Source organism: Pelobates fuscus, chromosome 2 (assembly GCF_036172605.1).
Source record: "Pelobates fuscus isolate aPelFus1 chromosome 2, aPelFus1.pri, whole genome shotgun sequence".
NCBI classification, from domain to species: Eukaryota; Metazoa; Chordata; class Amphibia; order Anura; family Pelobatidae; genus Pelobates; species Pelobates fuscus.
Genome location: NC_086318.1, coordinates 35409048 through 35424670, shown reverse-complemented (window position 1 = coordinate 35424670; position 15623 = coordinate 35409048). Strand labels below are relative to the sequence as shown.

The window sequence follows — 15623 nt, the reverse complement described above, 5'->3', positions numbered from 1 at the left end:
CTAGCATGTAAGCTCATCAAGCAGGGCCCTCAACCCCCTCTGTTCCTGTACGTCCAGTGGTCTGATCTCAATTATGTGTCTGTTAGTCCACCCATTGTACAGCGCTACGGGATTTGTTGGCGCTATATAAATAATAAAATAATAATAATAATAATATGAAAAAAATATATATTTTTTACTTCAGTGGCAATGAAATTTAGACTTCATCGGCAATCAGGAAGAAGGACACAGGAAAACAAATAAAATAATATTTAACTGCCATGTTCACTTTTATCTTACACTTCCCACAAGTATTTAGTTACAATGATAAGCACATTAAATATTATAGACATTGCAAAAGTGATGATGTTTTCAAATAGGAGTATGTTTTAAATTAAAATTATGTATTTTTATAATTTCTCTAATAAAATCATATGAATTTAAACAATTTGATAATCATAGACATGGCATCATATAGCACATTTGTGTATACTATCAATTAATAGATTTTTAATATCTCCTTTTATATTGTTTCCAGGAAAGCCATTTGACAACCTAGCAATAATGAATACTGCTATAGCAAACATAATTGTTTCCATAATACTTGGCAATCGCTTTGAATACAATAGTCCTGTATTTCTCAAGCTCATGAGATTGATCAATGAAAATATTAAGCTGTTTACTAGCCCTTTTATTGTTGTAAGTACTACGGTATATTTGGACTTATTCAAATGTATATATTTTTTGAAATGCATGGGTTTTAATAAATTTAAGGGGAACCATCACTTGGAAAAGTTGTGTGGAAATCACACAACTGAATAAAACTTTGAAAATCCCCTACAACTTCTTAAAACGTACACAATGCAAGCACCATAACCACTTCAGATCAACGTTTTTATGATGCATTTATTTCCCATGCCCAATCCCTTTCATTGGTATACTACTCTAAGCTTAATCAGTGCCCACTATAGCTGGCATGGGTTGGTCATGACAATTAAGTTATGATTGCCAGGAAGTCCCAGGTGCTGTCAACGTTTTCACTCCGTCTTCTGAATGGAGAGCCAGTGATAGGCCGCGAGGCTTTATTAAATATTGGGGATAAGTAAAGCATTTAAAAATCTTGGAGACAAGTGACCGCTCCCATTTGAATTTAAGCAGAATGCAATTAAAACATTTAAAAGAAATCTATTATAAACAAACCACAAATATAAATACCATCTCAATTACTAATGTATGTTAAGTGCATTATTGTGAATTCAAAATACAATCACGCAATTCAGGCTAGAATGTCTGTGAATTTCACAATTTAGAGCATAATTGTTGGTTTGGAAATTTTTTAACTCAGAATTACGATTACACTTAACTGCAGTGATCTGACATCCAGTTTTAAAATGCAGGGAACAATTTAGGCTAAGAGACAACCTGTGACTATAGGTGAGTTTTAATTTAGCCATTTCTAAATGTTGCAATTGGGAGTTTATTCATTAAATAAGGAATTTAAACCATAGACTAGAATGCAATTATAAAACAAAAAAAACATAGAAGTGGATGTATGATTACAGTTTCGGTAGAAAAATATAATGCACATTTTTCTCAGAAAAAAGAACTGCACATTCATCTTTTTGATACTGTATCCCAAGCTGTAAAAGGTTTGCAATAAGCCAATGTTTTATTCATATCCTTCAGTTTTATAATGCATTTCCATCTCTGATGCGCTGGATACCTGGAACTCACAAAACTGTTTTTAAAAATTACTTGGAACTGAAACATTTTTTTGAGGAAACGTTTGTTAAATACAAGGACCAAGTCGATGTGAATGACCAGAGGAACCTTATTGATGCATTCATGGTCAGACAGAAAGAGGTAATATCGCATAATTTATTTAAATGATATCAGTGTCAATAGAATGTGTGTCGGTGATTAACTATAACAAAAGAAGATTTAACTCTATACTATTCTTTCAAATATATATGGCAAAAAATGAAACCATAGTATTAATAAGGTATCACTGTACATTACAAAATGGTTCATTACACTTTTCAAAAAACAACACTAAAGTGTTAGCCAGTGAAAAGGAACATAGTGACACAGTGGCCATCTTGTAATTATTATTATTATACAGTAGCATTTGGTTTCTGCAAAATCACAAAAAATTGTATCTCTCTATCTATCTATCGCATCATTCACCGTTGGCCGGGTAACCCGCAATGTAAACAAGCTCCCCGGTATCTCTCACTTCATTGTGCGCATGTGCGAACACGCCGAAAACCGGAAGTGGCGTGTTCGCATCATTTACCGTTGTCAGGGTAACCCGCAATATAAACAAGCTCCCTGATAACGGAATGTTACTACACATCGCCCGGGCGCCTGCTCGGTGGATACATCAAACAATAAAAACGATCAATTATTACATCCTAATCCCCAGTTACCCGGCCAACGGTGAATGATGCGAGCACGCCACTTTCGGTTTCGGCGTGCTCGCACATGCGCACAAGGAAGTGTGAGACGCCGGGCGCCTGGACACACAGGTGGTAAGTGTTTTTAATTTATTTATGAGTCTGTTTAGCTATATATAAGCAGCTATGTGTACATATAATGTTTTGTATGCTGACTTGATCCTGATGAAAGCCACAGATGTGGCTGAAACGTTGATGAGAAGAGAGCAACCATGTTTTAAGCGAATTTAAATAAAGAAGAATTGTTTTAATTCAAACAACAGACCGTGAGTGCAAGCCTTTACTTTTTGTATTTATATATATATATATATATATATATATATATATATATATATATATATATATATATATATATATATACACACATATACACAGTTACCTGGCACATGAGTGCAGATAAGGCACAGGTCTGTTAGAAAATAAACTCCATTCTCAAAGAGGGTCATAAATATCTTGTGTTAGGATCAGTTTCTCTCCTCATTCAGTGATCCTTACACAAGATTTATATGACCCCCTTTCAATCAGATCTGTGCCAGGTTAACCGCTGTGAAACAGGGACAAAGCAATACCCAATGATGCAGCTTCAGGTGCAGTTTGGGTTTGGAAGCTTAAGTTTATGACAATGGTTATGAGACTTTGCCTGCATGCAAATCACAAGAGTTACAGTCCACAGCATCCTGAAGCAGGTACTGATCAACTTTAGGTCCCCCTTGAATCCAAGTTTTCCTAACCCTAATCTACATGCTTATCCTAACTTCAGCATCTAGATTTGTTGTTTGACATTTTTCCTTTAAATTATCACAATTAGTTTATAACGAATATTTTGTACATGTATATTGTGTGAATTACAGGAAAAACCCAGTCCCCAACAATTTTTTCACAAGGACAACTTGATAACTCTCATGAACAGTTTATTTAGAGCGGGAATGGAAACCACCTCCACCACTCTTCGATGGGGTTTTCTGCTAATGATGAAATACCCAGAGATCCAAAGTAAGAATTGTATCTGTTAATTTGAACATTTTCATATAGTTTGATAACTTCTGGGATCTCTAAACATGGTTTTGGCTGATATGCAATAAATGAAGAGATAAGGCCCCCTTGGGGAAGGAAGTTAGAAGTAATTTACAGAATCTCATTTATGTGTCATTTGTCCAAGTCAATCAATAAGGCTGAGCAAAACTGAGGATGAAATAATCATGAGAACTGTTGCTGGAAAGGTCTTACAATAATGTTTAACCTCAAGCAGAATAACATTGTGGAAGCATCAAAAATGTTGTTTTAAATATTTGTGCTCTGCACTTTTCAATTTTACAAAAAAAAGAGAGGTTGGCATAGTATGGCATTTTTTATATTTTTTATATTGCAATAGGGCATACAAGGTTTGAAGTATTAGTAAAGACACAGATACATTTAGTCATATTAGGTACCTACCTATGGGTATTTGTGATCTATAAGTGATCTATAAGTAGTTTACCGTTATAGCTTCCTAAAACAAAAAGTTTGTGATTCCCACACATAGAAAGTACAGTTATATATTTGTGAATTCATAGATTTCCAAAGTGTTAAAACAGTCTACTTTAATCTCTATATTTTTCAGAGCATTACATACATTTAGTCACAGTACGTGTGATGATAAATACCAACAGTATACATCCCCTACCTATGGGTATTTGAGTATGTTAATTATATTATTATAGTCTCCATTTTATATTTATTTACATTTAAAAAGGTCAGCACTGAAAGTATAAAACAGCCAGTACATATAACCCTTTCTGCTTACATTTTGAAAATGTATTTTTTTAAATTTATTTTCGTTGTTGCATTTAGGGGAACACTGAAAGTTTGAGCTGCTTAATGCAAGCCTTTAAATTTATTCCTGTTGGAGAATTGTTTTGCATTATTTAAACATTTTACTTTGTATTTATATTCGATATTTTACAATTTGAGATATCGATCAACCTATCAAAACATACAATCTAAAGCAACCTAGCAGTCATCCTATTATTAGGGCCTAGATAAGTTGACTAAATGGATTACATTCATTAGCGTTTTCTTCATTTATTTTTAAAGTGTTTGCCTTTATACACATACTTTGTATTTTTTTCAATTTTCTTTAACAATAACAGAAAAAGTGCACAATGAAATAGACAATGTGATTGGATCTGCTCAGCCACAGATGGAGAACAGAAAGCAAATGCCATATACTGATGCTGTCATTCATGAAATGCAAAGGTTCGGTAACATTGTTCCAACTGGAATTCCACATGCAACTAATCGAGATGTGACATTCAGAGGATATTTTATTCCCAAAGTGAGTAGTGGCTTACATTTACCTAAACTGAAATTTAATTTGCATTTATACTTTCATAACTCCTTACATACAAGGCCTTCTAAACCTCTTGAGTAAATGGCTACAGCCAAAAGACCGACATATATATCTCAGTTCATTTTGCAGGTTGGTTTCTGGTTACTCTTGGTGCCAATTTGTTATCATCTCTAGCGATGGAATGCGTACAGGTGAAGAACTAGAATGTATGTAGTTCATAATGCCACTACCCTGGCTTGCAGAAGCAGAGCAGACGTATGATGGTCTGAGGACAGCGTTACGTTGTAGATCCATGTTCTACCTTATTGTAACATATAGGATTACAAGAGGGAAGTGGAACAGCTTTGCTTGTTGTTGTAAAGAGCTGTGGAATGTTGGCACTATATAAATACTACTAATAATAATAATAGCGCACGTCTGTGTTCAGCTACTCTTTGTCTCAGATGGCCTCAGCTAGATGCGAGGCTGTCTGATGGGATTCAGAAATTTATCTAGCAAGACATTGTAAGATATTTAGCCAGCACAGTGAGAGGTGGGACTGAGTCAAATGTGTCACTTGTCACATCCTGCCTCTTGTAAGCTTAACCCCTTAAGGACCAAACTTCTGGAATAAAAGGGAATCATGACATGTCACACATGTCATGTGTCCTTAAGGGGTTAAAGAAAGATGGTAAAGGAGACCCATGTTATTGCAATAGCTGGCTCTTACCATCTCCCCACTGTAATAACTGTATCCGCATACGCCTCCCTGTGTTATGCAAACTCGTGTGTCATGCCTGTAAATGTAGAAAAAGCTGTGTGTTCATACAATAAACCACTTCATTGGAGTATGCTTTTACATTAAGAAGAAGTTTGCTTGTCTCTTTCTTTGTTGTAACTATCTCCGGTCTGCTATAGTGTGATTGCTCATAGGACAATTGCAAGTGATTTTTAGTTAGATAGAATATCCTATAATACCAGGAGCAACTCTGCAGTGTATCCTGCTTTGCCGGGCGATTAGCGACTCAAGTATCACATTCCTAGCGCTCAGGGTAGAAGTTGGCCAGTCAAGCAAGCGGCAGTTCGAGCAGGTGATACAAGGTCCAAACTGTTACACCTTCGGTAACAGAGAAACCTGAGCCATATCACTTCAAACGGAATCGCCAGCGAGGAGAGATGCTGCATTCACAAGCAGGAAAAATACAGTCTAATGAAGCCCATGGAGCAGCGCAGCTAAGGGGAATGGGCCTTGACATTGCCAGGAGGCAGGCAGCTAGTTGTCAGTAGTTGGGGGGCTGGTCTAAGGACATGGAGTGGGGAGGAGTTACTAGGGGGGTATAAGTAGCGGCCATCTTAGGTCTAACGGCACTTTTAATCCAAAGTTACACTTACCTGTTCGTTGTAGCAGGATTTGTGTGGCTTTGTTTTCTTTGTCTCCTCTGCAGGTTGTCAGGAAGATGGAAGATTGTCTGGAAGGAGTCAGGGCTGCTGTGCAGGAGAGGGTCTCGAGTGGCTGAGGGACCGTCTTGGTGATGCTCTGCCGTCCGGATCTGGTAGCTCCCAGGGTCAGAGGCCGGTGAGGAGGACGAGGCCTCCGCAGAGGCTGAGCCCCAGCGTGGTTCCAGCTTCCCGGCGTCCGAGAAGCCCCTCCAGAGGTCGTCGGGGCGGCAGTGAGGCGGTTGGCGGGCAGGCCGCAGGTGGAACCGGCCGCGGGCGTCGTCGCGGTGTGGCAGCACGAAACGGCCGTCAGGCGAGGCCGGAGTCGCAGGCCGCGGGTTCAGGAACCGAGTCGGAAACTGCCGAACGTTCAGGGAGCGAACGTGGAGGTAGGCGGATCACTGTTCGGACGGAAACTGCCGAACGTTCGGGAGATGAACGTGGAGGTAGGAGATCTGGCGAATGGGCCGAAACTGCCGAACGTTCGGGAGACGAAGGTGGAGGTGCTAATACTGACGAACATTCGTTTCCCGAACGGGGAGGCAAGACCACTGCCGAACGTTCGGGGGTTGAGCGTGGAGGTAGCTCTACTGCCGGCCGTTCGGCCGCCGAACGTGGAAGCAGCAAAACTGCCGAACGTTCGGTTTTTGTGTCCTCTTTTACAGGAAGGGACGGAGAAGTTTCTGATGTTGCCAGGAGTTCGAGGAAGCGGCCATTGCAGGCGCAGGCCAGCGGACGGAAGAGGAGCGGTACGGCAGGCTTGGCAGCAGGCTCTGGGAGTGCTGGAAGTGCTGCTGGGGGAGCAGGAGCCACAGTTGCGAATCGCCCGGGTGAGTCGCCCTCCAACTCTACTGCCCCCTCTGTTACTAGCCCGCGGGCTACCCCGGGGGTGGGTCCCGGTACTGGCATGGTTGGCGACGGTAGGGTGGCAGGTGGCAAGCAGGGGACTGCTAGGGCTCGGAGGGAACAGGACAGATTCAGCGCTGCGAGACGCCACGGGGGGTCCCCAGTCAGAGGGCAGGAGCGCAGCGCTTCGCCAGGGTCTCCCGTGCGACTAGGCCGGGGGCGTAGTCAGGCTGGTCGGGACGGCGGTGACTTGACGGACGGCAGCGCCAGCGAGGGACAGCGCTGGAGATCGGCGCCCGCTAAAGGGCAGGCCCGCAGGGCTGGAGCGCAAGCAGCTAGGAGACACAGGTCACGGAGCGACCACCGGAGGGGTTCAGAGTCGGACGGCCGGGGCCCCTGCGGGGAGGTCCACACCCGGGGGCGGCGTGGGTTGCCCCCAGCCAGGCGTAGGGGACGGACGCTGCGGGACGATAGTTCCCGGAGTGGGAGTTCCTCGGAGGGAGTGCGGACTGCGGCGCAGGCTCTTACCCCTCGAAGGCGGACGAATAGAAGGGAGTTGGGTGACTGGTCCCAGGAGGAGGGTGGACGGGGCAGGGTTCCTACGACCAGCCTACCCAAGATGTCTTTTTCTCCTTGCAGGTCTCGCAGACGGTCACCCGCCAAAGGGGCGCGACCCTACGCAGCGAGGACTTCCAGACGGTCGCCGGCGGGCGAGGCGGACCGGGCAGCAGGACAGGAGTCGTCAAGGTCGCCCGTGGACCGGGTGAGACCCAGCGCCACAGGCCCACGGCCCGGAGCAGCTGAACGCTTGGGGCAGGTCGCACAGAGCCGGATGACAACTCCACGGCCTTCGGCGGCAAGGGGTTCGGAAGGTGAGGCACTGTCATTTCAGCAGTCGGGGGAGCTGTTAGCGGGCATTAGACAGTTGATTGATTCCTGGGGTGAGGGGAATAGGAAGGAAGGGGATTGTAGTCAGGTTTGGGCTCCACTAGGGAAGGTTCTCGGGTCTAGTCCAGCGGGGGTTTCCGGGGCCGGGGGCGGTGTAGACGGAGGCGGGGGCGCGACCCCCGCGGCGGAGGCTTCCAGTGTAGGGACCGAGGGTGAGAATTTGCTTGGGGGGTCCCGGAGGCGGCTAGACAGAACGTCCACGTTTCGTTTGCGGGTCCTTTAGGCTGTCACCTCAAGCCCGAGGTGAAGGAGAGGATCTGGAAAGGTGAATTTGTGGAGCTCTTTTCGCTTCTCCCCCTTGAGGAATACATTGACCTCAAGGAGGAGGATAAAAAAGATGCAAAAAAGGAGGAGGAGGAAAAAAAAACGGAGGTACAGGAAGATTCCCAAAACGTTTGGGAACTGGCTCAGAGCTTTTTGCATCTTGGCCAGCGTGATGGGCGAGAAGGCGGCGGAGCGCTGTTTGCAGCTCTTCTGTTACCTGGACGGGGTTTGGGAAGCATATAGGATGTACGGGGGCCTAGCATGGTGGCGGTACGACGAGCAATTTCATCAGCGTCTGGCCGCTAATCCGGGGATGCGGTGGGACCAGATGGACCTACCGCTCTGGATAAAATTGATGATGGCGCAAAAAGCGTCCCCCTTTCAGTCCGGGGCCGGCACGGGCGCTTCTACCGCCGTGTCGGCCAACCAGAAACGGGGCTACTGTTGGTCATTCAATGAGGGGCAGTGCAAGTGGGGGGCCACCTGTCGCTTTAAGCACGAGTGCTCAGGGTGCGGAGGAACTCACGGCCTCCACAGATGCTTTAAGAAGGGGAAGTCAGCCCCTGCAGCGGGCGGAGGTTCGGCCGCGTCCCCTGCCGCTGGGAGCAACGCCAGTGAAAGTCGGCGCGATGCTGCCCTGGCTAAAGCAGTACGCTAACAGGGCGGATGCTGGGTTGTTGGAAGAGGGGTTTTCCAAGGGGTTTGTAATACCGTTCCGGGACCGGGACGGGGTGCCGCGGCTTCGCAATCTGAAGTCGGCCGGGGAATTTCCGGGGGTGGTTAGGGAAAAGTTGCTTAAGGAGGTGGAGTTGGGCAGGGTAGCGGGGCCGTTCAGCGAGCCCCCCTTACCTAACCTGAGGGTTTCACCGTTGGGGGTGGTTCCTAAGAAGGAGCCCGGCAAGTACCGCCTGATACATCACCTGTCCTACCCCAAGGGGTTGTCGGTCAACGACGACATCGACAAGGCCCTCTGTTCGGTTTCGTACGCTTCGTTCGATCAGGCGGTGAGTCTGGTGCAGCGAGCGGGACGGGGGGCGTTGTTGGCTAAGGCGGACATTGAGGCGGCTTTTCGCCTTTTACCAATCCATCCGCAGTGCCATCACCTGCTGGGTTGTCATTTTGAGGGGGCATACTATGTGGACTTGTGTTTACCCATGGGGTGCTCGATATCGTGTGCATACTTTGAGAAGTTTAGCACGTTCCTGGAATGGGTGGTGAAGTTGGAAGCGGGCACTAGGATGGTAGTCCATTACCTGGATGACTTCCTGTGCGTCGGGCCTTCCGGTTCGGAGGAGTGCAGGAGGGGATTGAGGACTCTGGAATGGGTGGCGCACGTTATTGGAGTCCCTCTGGCGGGTGACAAAACGGTGGGTCCTACGACGTGCTTGAGCTTCTTGGGCTTGGAGATCGACTCGATCAAAGGGGAGTGTAGGCTGCCGCAGGATAAGTTGGTGGCGCTGCGGCAGGCAGTGGCGGAGGTACGAGGAGCGAAGAAGGTCATGCTCCGGGCGCTTCAGTCGCTGCTAGGCCGGCTTAACTTCGCCTGTCGGGTGATCCCAGTCGGCAGGGTATTTAACAGGTTCCTGGCCCGGGCGACAGCGGGGGTGGCGTTCCCGCACCACCTTATCCGGGTCTCGGCGGCCATGAAGGCCGACCTAGGGGTCTGGGGTGAATTCTTGCGGGAGTTTAATGGGAAGGTATTTTTTCGGGAGCCGGTGGCTTCGTCTCAGGAACTGGAGCTTTACACGGACGCTTCAGGTAGCGTTGGGTTTGGGGCCTACTTCTCCGGGCAATGGTGCGCGGGGACTTGGCCTACGGAGTGGAGGGTCAGCCCGCTGATCCGCAACTTGGCGTTCCTCGAGTTATTCCCGCTAGTCGTAGCACTGTCACTGTGGGGTCCGCAGTTGAGGGACAAGAAGGTTGTTTTCTTTTCGGACAATATGGCAGTGGTGGACGCAGTGAATGGGCTGTCAGCGTCCTCTATCCCGGTGGTTCGGCTTCTCCGCCGTTTCGTATTGTTGTGTATGCGTTTTAATATTGTTTTTAGGGCCCGGCATGTGCCCGGTCTGTTGAATGTGATTGCCGATGCGTTATCTCGTTCGCAGTGGGAGAGGTTTCGGCAGGCGGCGCCGGGAGCTCAGGGGGAGGGGATGTCTTGCCCGGAAGAGATGTGGCGGCTCGGGACATCATGCTTGGTGGACTGATACGGGACTCCCTGGCCCCCGCTACATGGACGGCTTACAGTAAGGTGTGGGGAGAGTGGGAGGAATTGGTGCAACAGTCGGGGGGCCAGCCCTCGCAGGAGGGCCGGTTGGACACGCTGTTGTGGCTTGTGTGTAGATCGGTTACCAAAGGGTCTTCAGCAGCGGTGATAGGGCGAAAGCTGGCGGCGCTAGCTTTCCTGTTTAAATTCAATGGTTGGGAGGACGCCACGAAACACTTTCTGGTGAGGCAGGCGCTAAAAGGGCTAAGGAGGGGGAAAGTGTCGGTGGACTCCAGGAGGCCGGTGTCGTTTGAGTTGCTGCAACGGATTGTGGGGGCCTTGCCCCGGTGTGTGTTTTTCGAGTTACGAAGTTCAGTTGTTCTCTGTGGTTTTTAGTTTCGCCTTTTTCGGGGCGTTTCGGATCAGCGAGCTGGTCAGCAGCAACCGCCAAGGGGCGGGGGGGCTTCAGGCAGCGGATGTGGAGGTGTGGAGTGACAAGGTGGTGATTAATTTGAGGCGGTCCAAAACGGACATGATGGGGAAGGGGACCTTGGTTACGCTGCGGGAGCTCCCGGGTGGGGGCACGTGCCCGGTCAAGTGCGCCACGGCCTTCCACGGAGTCCGGGCGGCGGCCGGAGGTTCATATTTTCGACACGAGGATGGTTCCTCACTGTCGAAGTTCCAGTTCCTCAAGGTGATGCGGAAGGTTTTGGAGAAGTTGGGAGTGGACCCAAGGCAGTTTGGGACCCATTCCTTCAGGATTGGTGCGGCTACGGAAGCGGCGAGGCTGGGGTTGGGTGATGAGAGTGTGAAGAGGATCGGCAGGTGGGAGTCCCTGCGGTTCAGGTCGTATGTTAGGCCAGACAAGTTGGTGTGAGGCCTATGGGTGGTTCAGAGGGGTTTGTTACGTTAATGTTGTGTCATGGTTGGAATTGTGTTTTATGTTTTACAGGTTGGACGGCATGGGTGGTTGGCCACTCATATATTTACTGGCCACATCGGAGAGCTGCAGTTCGACATCAGGGTCTACAGCTGGTCTTTCCAAGCTCCGTGGTGCAGCTCCGGTGGTTTGGATACCGGGGTTGGGGTTGGAATGCTATTTGTGGGGAAGTATTTCGTAAAATTTTGTTGGGCCAGGTCCCGGACATTGTGGTACTGCATGCAGGAGGCAATGATGTGGGGTCATTGCCGCAGAAGGTTTTGATCGAAAGTATGAAGAGGGATGTAGACAAGTTGCTGGAGTTAGTGCCAGGGGTTATAGTGGTGTGGTCGGAAATGGTTCCGAGATTTTATTGGCGGCACGCGCGGAACCCCTCCGCGGTGGCGAAAATTAAGGGTAAGGTCAACAAAATCATGGCGGCATATGTGAGGCGAGTGGGGGGGGGTTGTAATTAGGCACAGAGAGTTGGAGGATATGCTGCCAGGCTATTTCAGGCGGGATGGGGTTCACCTCTCAGACGTGGGCTTAGATTTTCTCCTGCTAGGTTTCCAGGAGGGCCTCCAGCGGGCAATCTTTTCCCTGGGGGGGGGGGGTGTCGCTCAGGAACTCGAGGAGTCGAGCTCTGAGCTGTGGCGGGGGATGGAGAGTAAAGTTGGGGGGAGAAAAGAGTGAGAGGGGGGACAGTTTGGAGTTCAGGGCTAATAGGTAGGCCTTTGGACTGGTTTGGTAGGTTCGAGCTCGTAGGTAGCTCCGAACCAGGGTGTGTAGGGGTGTCTCGGTATGCCCCTACACTGGTGGTGCCCTTTGGTGGCAATGGACGGTGCCCTTGGTGGCAATGGTTGATGCCCTTCGGTGGCAATGGTCATGTTTCAGGTTAAGCTAATGTGTTACAATGTTGGTGTATTATGTTATGATGTTACGTTGGGGTGGGTCATTGTCAAGGGGTTAAATTGTAAAATAATGTGGTAAACTGTGCAGGCCAACGTGGGCCTGTTGTGTGACAATGACCTTTATAATTCTATGTTAATTAATAAATAAAAGCTGTGATATAATTTTGCCAAAACCCAGGTGTCAGTGTCATTATTATAACTAAGTATGTGGTGGGGGGTTTTGTGCATATGCCGACAAGGACGACTGTGCACATGTCATGCAAAGAATTCCACGGACGATACTAGGCCCTGACTGGCCCACCTTCAGGGTCAGAGACAACAGGGTCATATAGTCAGAGTTCCATTTTTAATGGTGGGTCAGAAACACTGAGTGAGTGTACCCAGAATATGACTTCAGATTAACATTGCTTTACTACAATTATTTTCCACAAATTACTTTTGTAAAATGTATATTTATTTACTTATTTATTTATATTTTTAGGGAACCCAAGTCATCCCACTACTGTCATCTGTCCTGCAAGATAAGGCTTATTTTGAGAAACCAGAAGAGTTTTATCCTGAGCATTTTCTAGATTCAAAAGGAAATTTTGTGAAAAATGAAGCATTCCTGCCTTTTTCAGCTGGTAAGATGAAACAAATTGTTTAAAAAATGTAAGTGTTTTACATCTGATTACACACACAATATGAAACATAAAAAAAAAAAAAAATATTCAATCAGTTGGACAGCTTAGTTCAGAAATGTAACTACGAAAGCATGTGTATAAAACTTGTTTAAAAAAGTTACAGTACATAATATCCAGTATTTTAAACCAATTTTATTTACACTGAATTAATACAGTTTCTCTTTAATACCACTATAATTAGCCATCCACAAATGATAGGAAGCATGATCAGTACTGCTGACTTACTACGGTTTGTTTATTTGTACCAGGGCGAAGAAGCTGTGCCGGGGAAACATTGGCAAAAATGGAGTTATTCATCTTTTTTACGAGGCTTATGCAGAAATTCACAATCCAACCTCCACCTGGGGTTAAGGTGGAGCTCACCCCTAACAGTGGATTCACCATGAGTCCTTTAATGCAAGAAATGTGTGTTTTGCCTAGAAACTAGAGCAAACCTAAACAAGATAATTCAGAGGATTTTGCAAACAAAATGCCTAATGACAATATTAGCTTGATTTTATCTTTTATAATCAGATTTTTTGCTTGTGTATATATGCAAATATTATATAATTATAATATTTTTAAACATTATTATTATATAATTAAACGTTTTCAGTATTTTAAAATATGCATGTTTTTGTACATATTTTTTATGTCAAAAATGTGTACAAGTATTAAATGTCCTAGTTTGATTGAGAAAACTATCACAACTATTAGAAAGAAAATATTTAACACACAATACTATTAGACAATTTGGTTGAACTACATTTCAATGGCAATTATTTAATGTAATGTATAACTGTCATGTTTATTTTGGAATTCTCATTTTTAAAGTGTTTTTGCCACAAAACAACACTGTGTTTGGATGGAGCAACCCTAACTGGCATGAATCCCTCTCACAAAAAACAAATATATATTAATATAAATTACTTTGCTTTCAGACATGGCTTCTCCGTTTTGACTTTATTTTTGTTAAATAAATCATGACACTGTAATATATCTTGTGTTGTTGTTCCTCCGAGGTTATATTTATCTAATTTTAAGTCCTGCTAAGAAACAGATAAATGCAATTTGACGAATTGTCAAATTGCACCAGAAATGGTCATTTTGATTTTTCTTTCCAATGAGTTGAATCAACAACAGTCTGTCTATAAAATTTTTAAATTCTTCAGATAAAGAGATTGTTGGCCAAGCGCGTGAGAACCACAGTCAGTAAAAGAATACCCAACACCCTCTGTTAACTCCCCTCCTCTATAACCATCCCTTGCACGTTTCTCATACATATCCATCTTTTCTCCTCCAACCCCTTCAAACACCAAATATTTAATTCTTACTCCCACCTGCTCCTTCTTCCTTTCGTTCTGCTTTTGGCAACTGGTGATGTCTATCCAAAATCTGGTTCCTACTCCACTAACCTATCTTATGCGAACACTAGAAGTCATGCCAATTTTGTGCCCATCCCATGTAACTCTCACTCTAAGAACTAATTTCACACTGGCCTTTGGAATGCACATTGTGTGCAACAACATTAAATCAACTACAGTCCATGACTTATTCATCTCACGAACCCTAAACTTACAGGCAGTAACTGAAACTTTCTCCCACTCCCACTGCTATCCCTTCCTTGTTATTCTTTGGGGAGGTCTTCATTTAACAACTCAAGACAGTCAGGGTGGCAGGGTTTCGGATTTCATCCCATGGCTCCTTCAAACCAATACCTTACCTCGCTTTCTCCTTATTTGAAGGTTACTTAATTCACTTAATTAAACCCGTCTCTGCAAACATTACCCAAATTTACTGCCTCCTGGTTCCCATCTTCTCTTTATAGACCATTTTGCTGCCGGCCTTCCCTATTTCAAGCAAACTTGATAAAGGCCTCTGTGTAGGGCGAAATGTTGCACTTTTGATTTCAATAAACCTGCCTTCCTGCAGCAATCCTGATCGCCTGGACCTAATTTATTTTATCTGAAGAGGAAATAAAAGCAACAGCCATAATACGCACACACACTATTCCAGTCAGCAGTTGATGATTAGAAACTATTGTAATATGAAGAAAATACGCTTCTGTGACAAAACGCCTTTTGTCACTGGATTTTTAGGTGACAAGCTGCCATTTGCCCCTGGCTGTTGGAGGAGCCAGATTGCCAGCCTCCTGCCTCATGACTATGGCCATGGGTTGTATGGCCCTTTACAAACATTATTTGGGTTAATTGGATTTATATTGTGCTGCTGCTGGCCCTTTAAGAACTGCATTGTGGCTTATGGACTTGTATTGGACCATGCTGGTGTCACGACACTCCTTAGTTAATATGCCCTCGTGCAGTACTCACACTCGCCACTGTTTCTGTTTGGCACTGTTTCTCATTTCTTTTCATTAAGCACTACACCTGGACCTTGTTTAGCACCTATATATTCTGGTTTCTCCCCTCACTCCCTGTCAGATCATTATCCTTCATCCTGTACCTGCTGTTTCCTGGTTCCCGTGATTCTGACTCCTTGCTCCTGTGTCTTGTATCCTGATCCTGTGTTCCTGTACCGATGTCCTTATGGTCCTGTGTTCTCGTCTCTGCCTGGTCCTGTGTCCTTTGCCTCCCGTTCCAGTGTTTGCTTGCAGTGTTACTGCCAATACTCTATTTCCAGTGATTCTGACCTTGCTGCCTTATTTTTGTGTGACCTGCTTCGGGCTTTGC

The 15623-nt window shown here is 45.7% G+C and overlaps 1 protein-coding gene across 1 annotated transcript in view; it reads left to right on the top strand.

The window, feature by feature from the left end:
• Positions 1–13443, top strand: part of LOC134586517 (cytochrome P450 2K1-like) — a 69418-nt gene extending 55975 nt beyond the window's left edge. Inside the window, exons 5-10 of the mRNA XM_063442076.1 lie at positions 518–678; positions 1666–1842; positions 3287–3428; positions 4565–4749; positions 12753–12894; positions 13203–13443. Of these exons, the coding sequence (XP_063298146.1) occupies positions 518–678; positions 1666–1842; positions 3287–3428; positions 4565–4749; positions 12753–12894; positions 13203–13381 (986 nt within the window). The 3' untranslated portion in view covers positions 13382–13443. The remainder of the gene's footprint in view (positions 1–517; positions 679–1665; positions 1843–3286; positions 3429–4564; positions 4750–12752; positions 12895–13202) is intronic.
• Positions 13444–15623: the final 2180 nt, after the last annotated feature.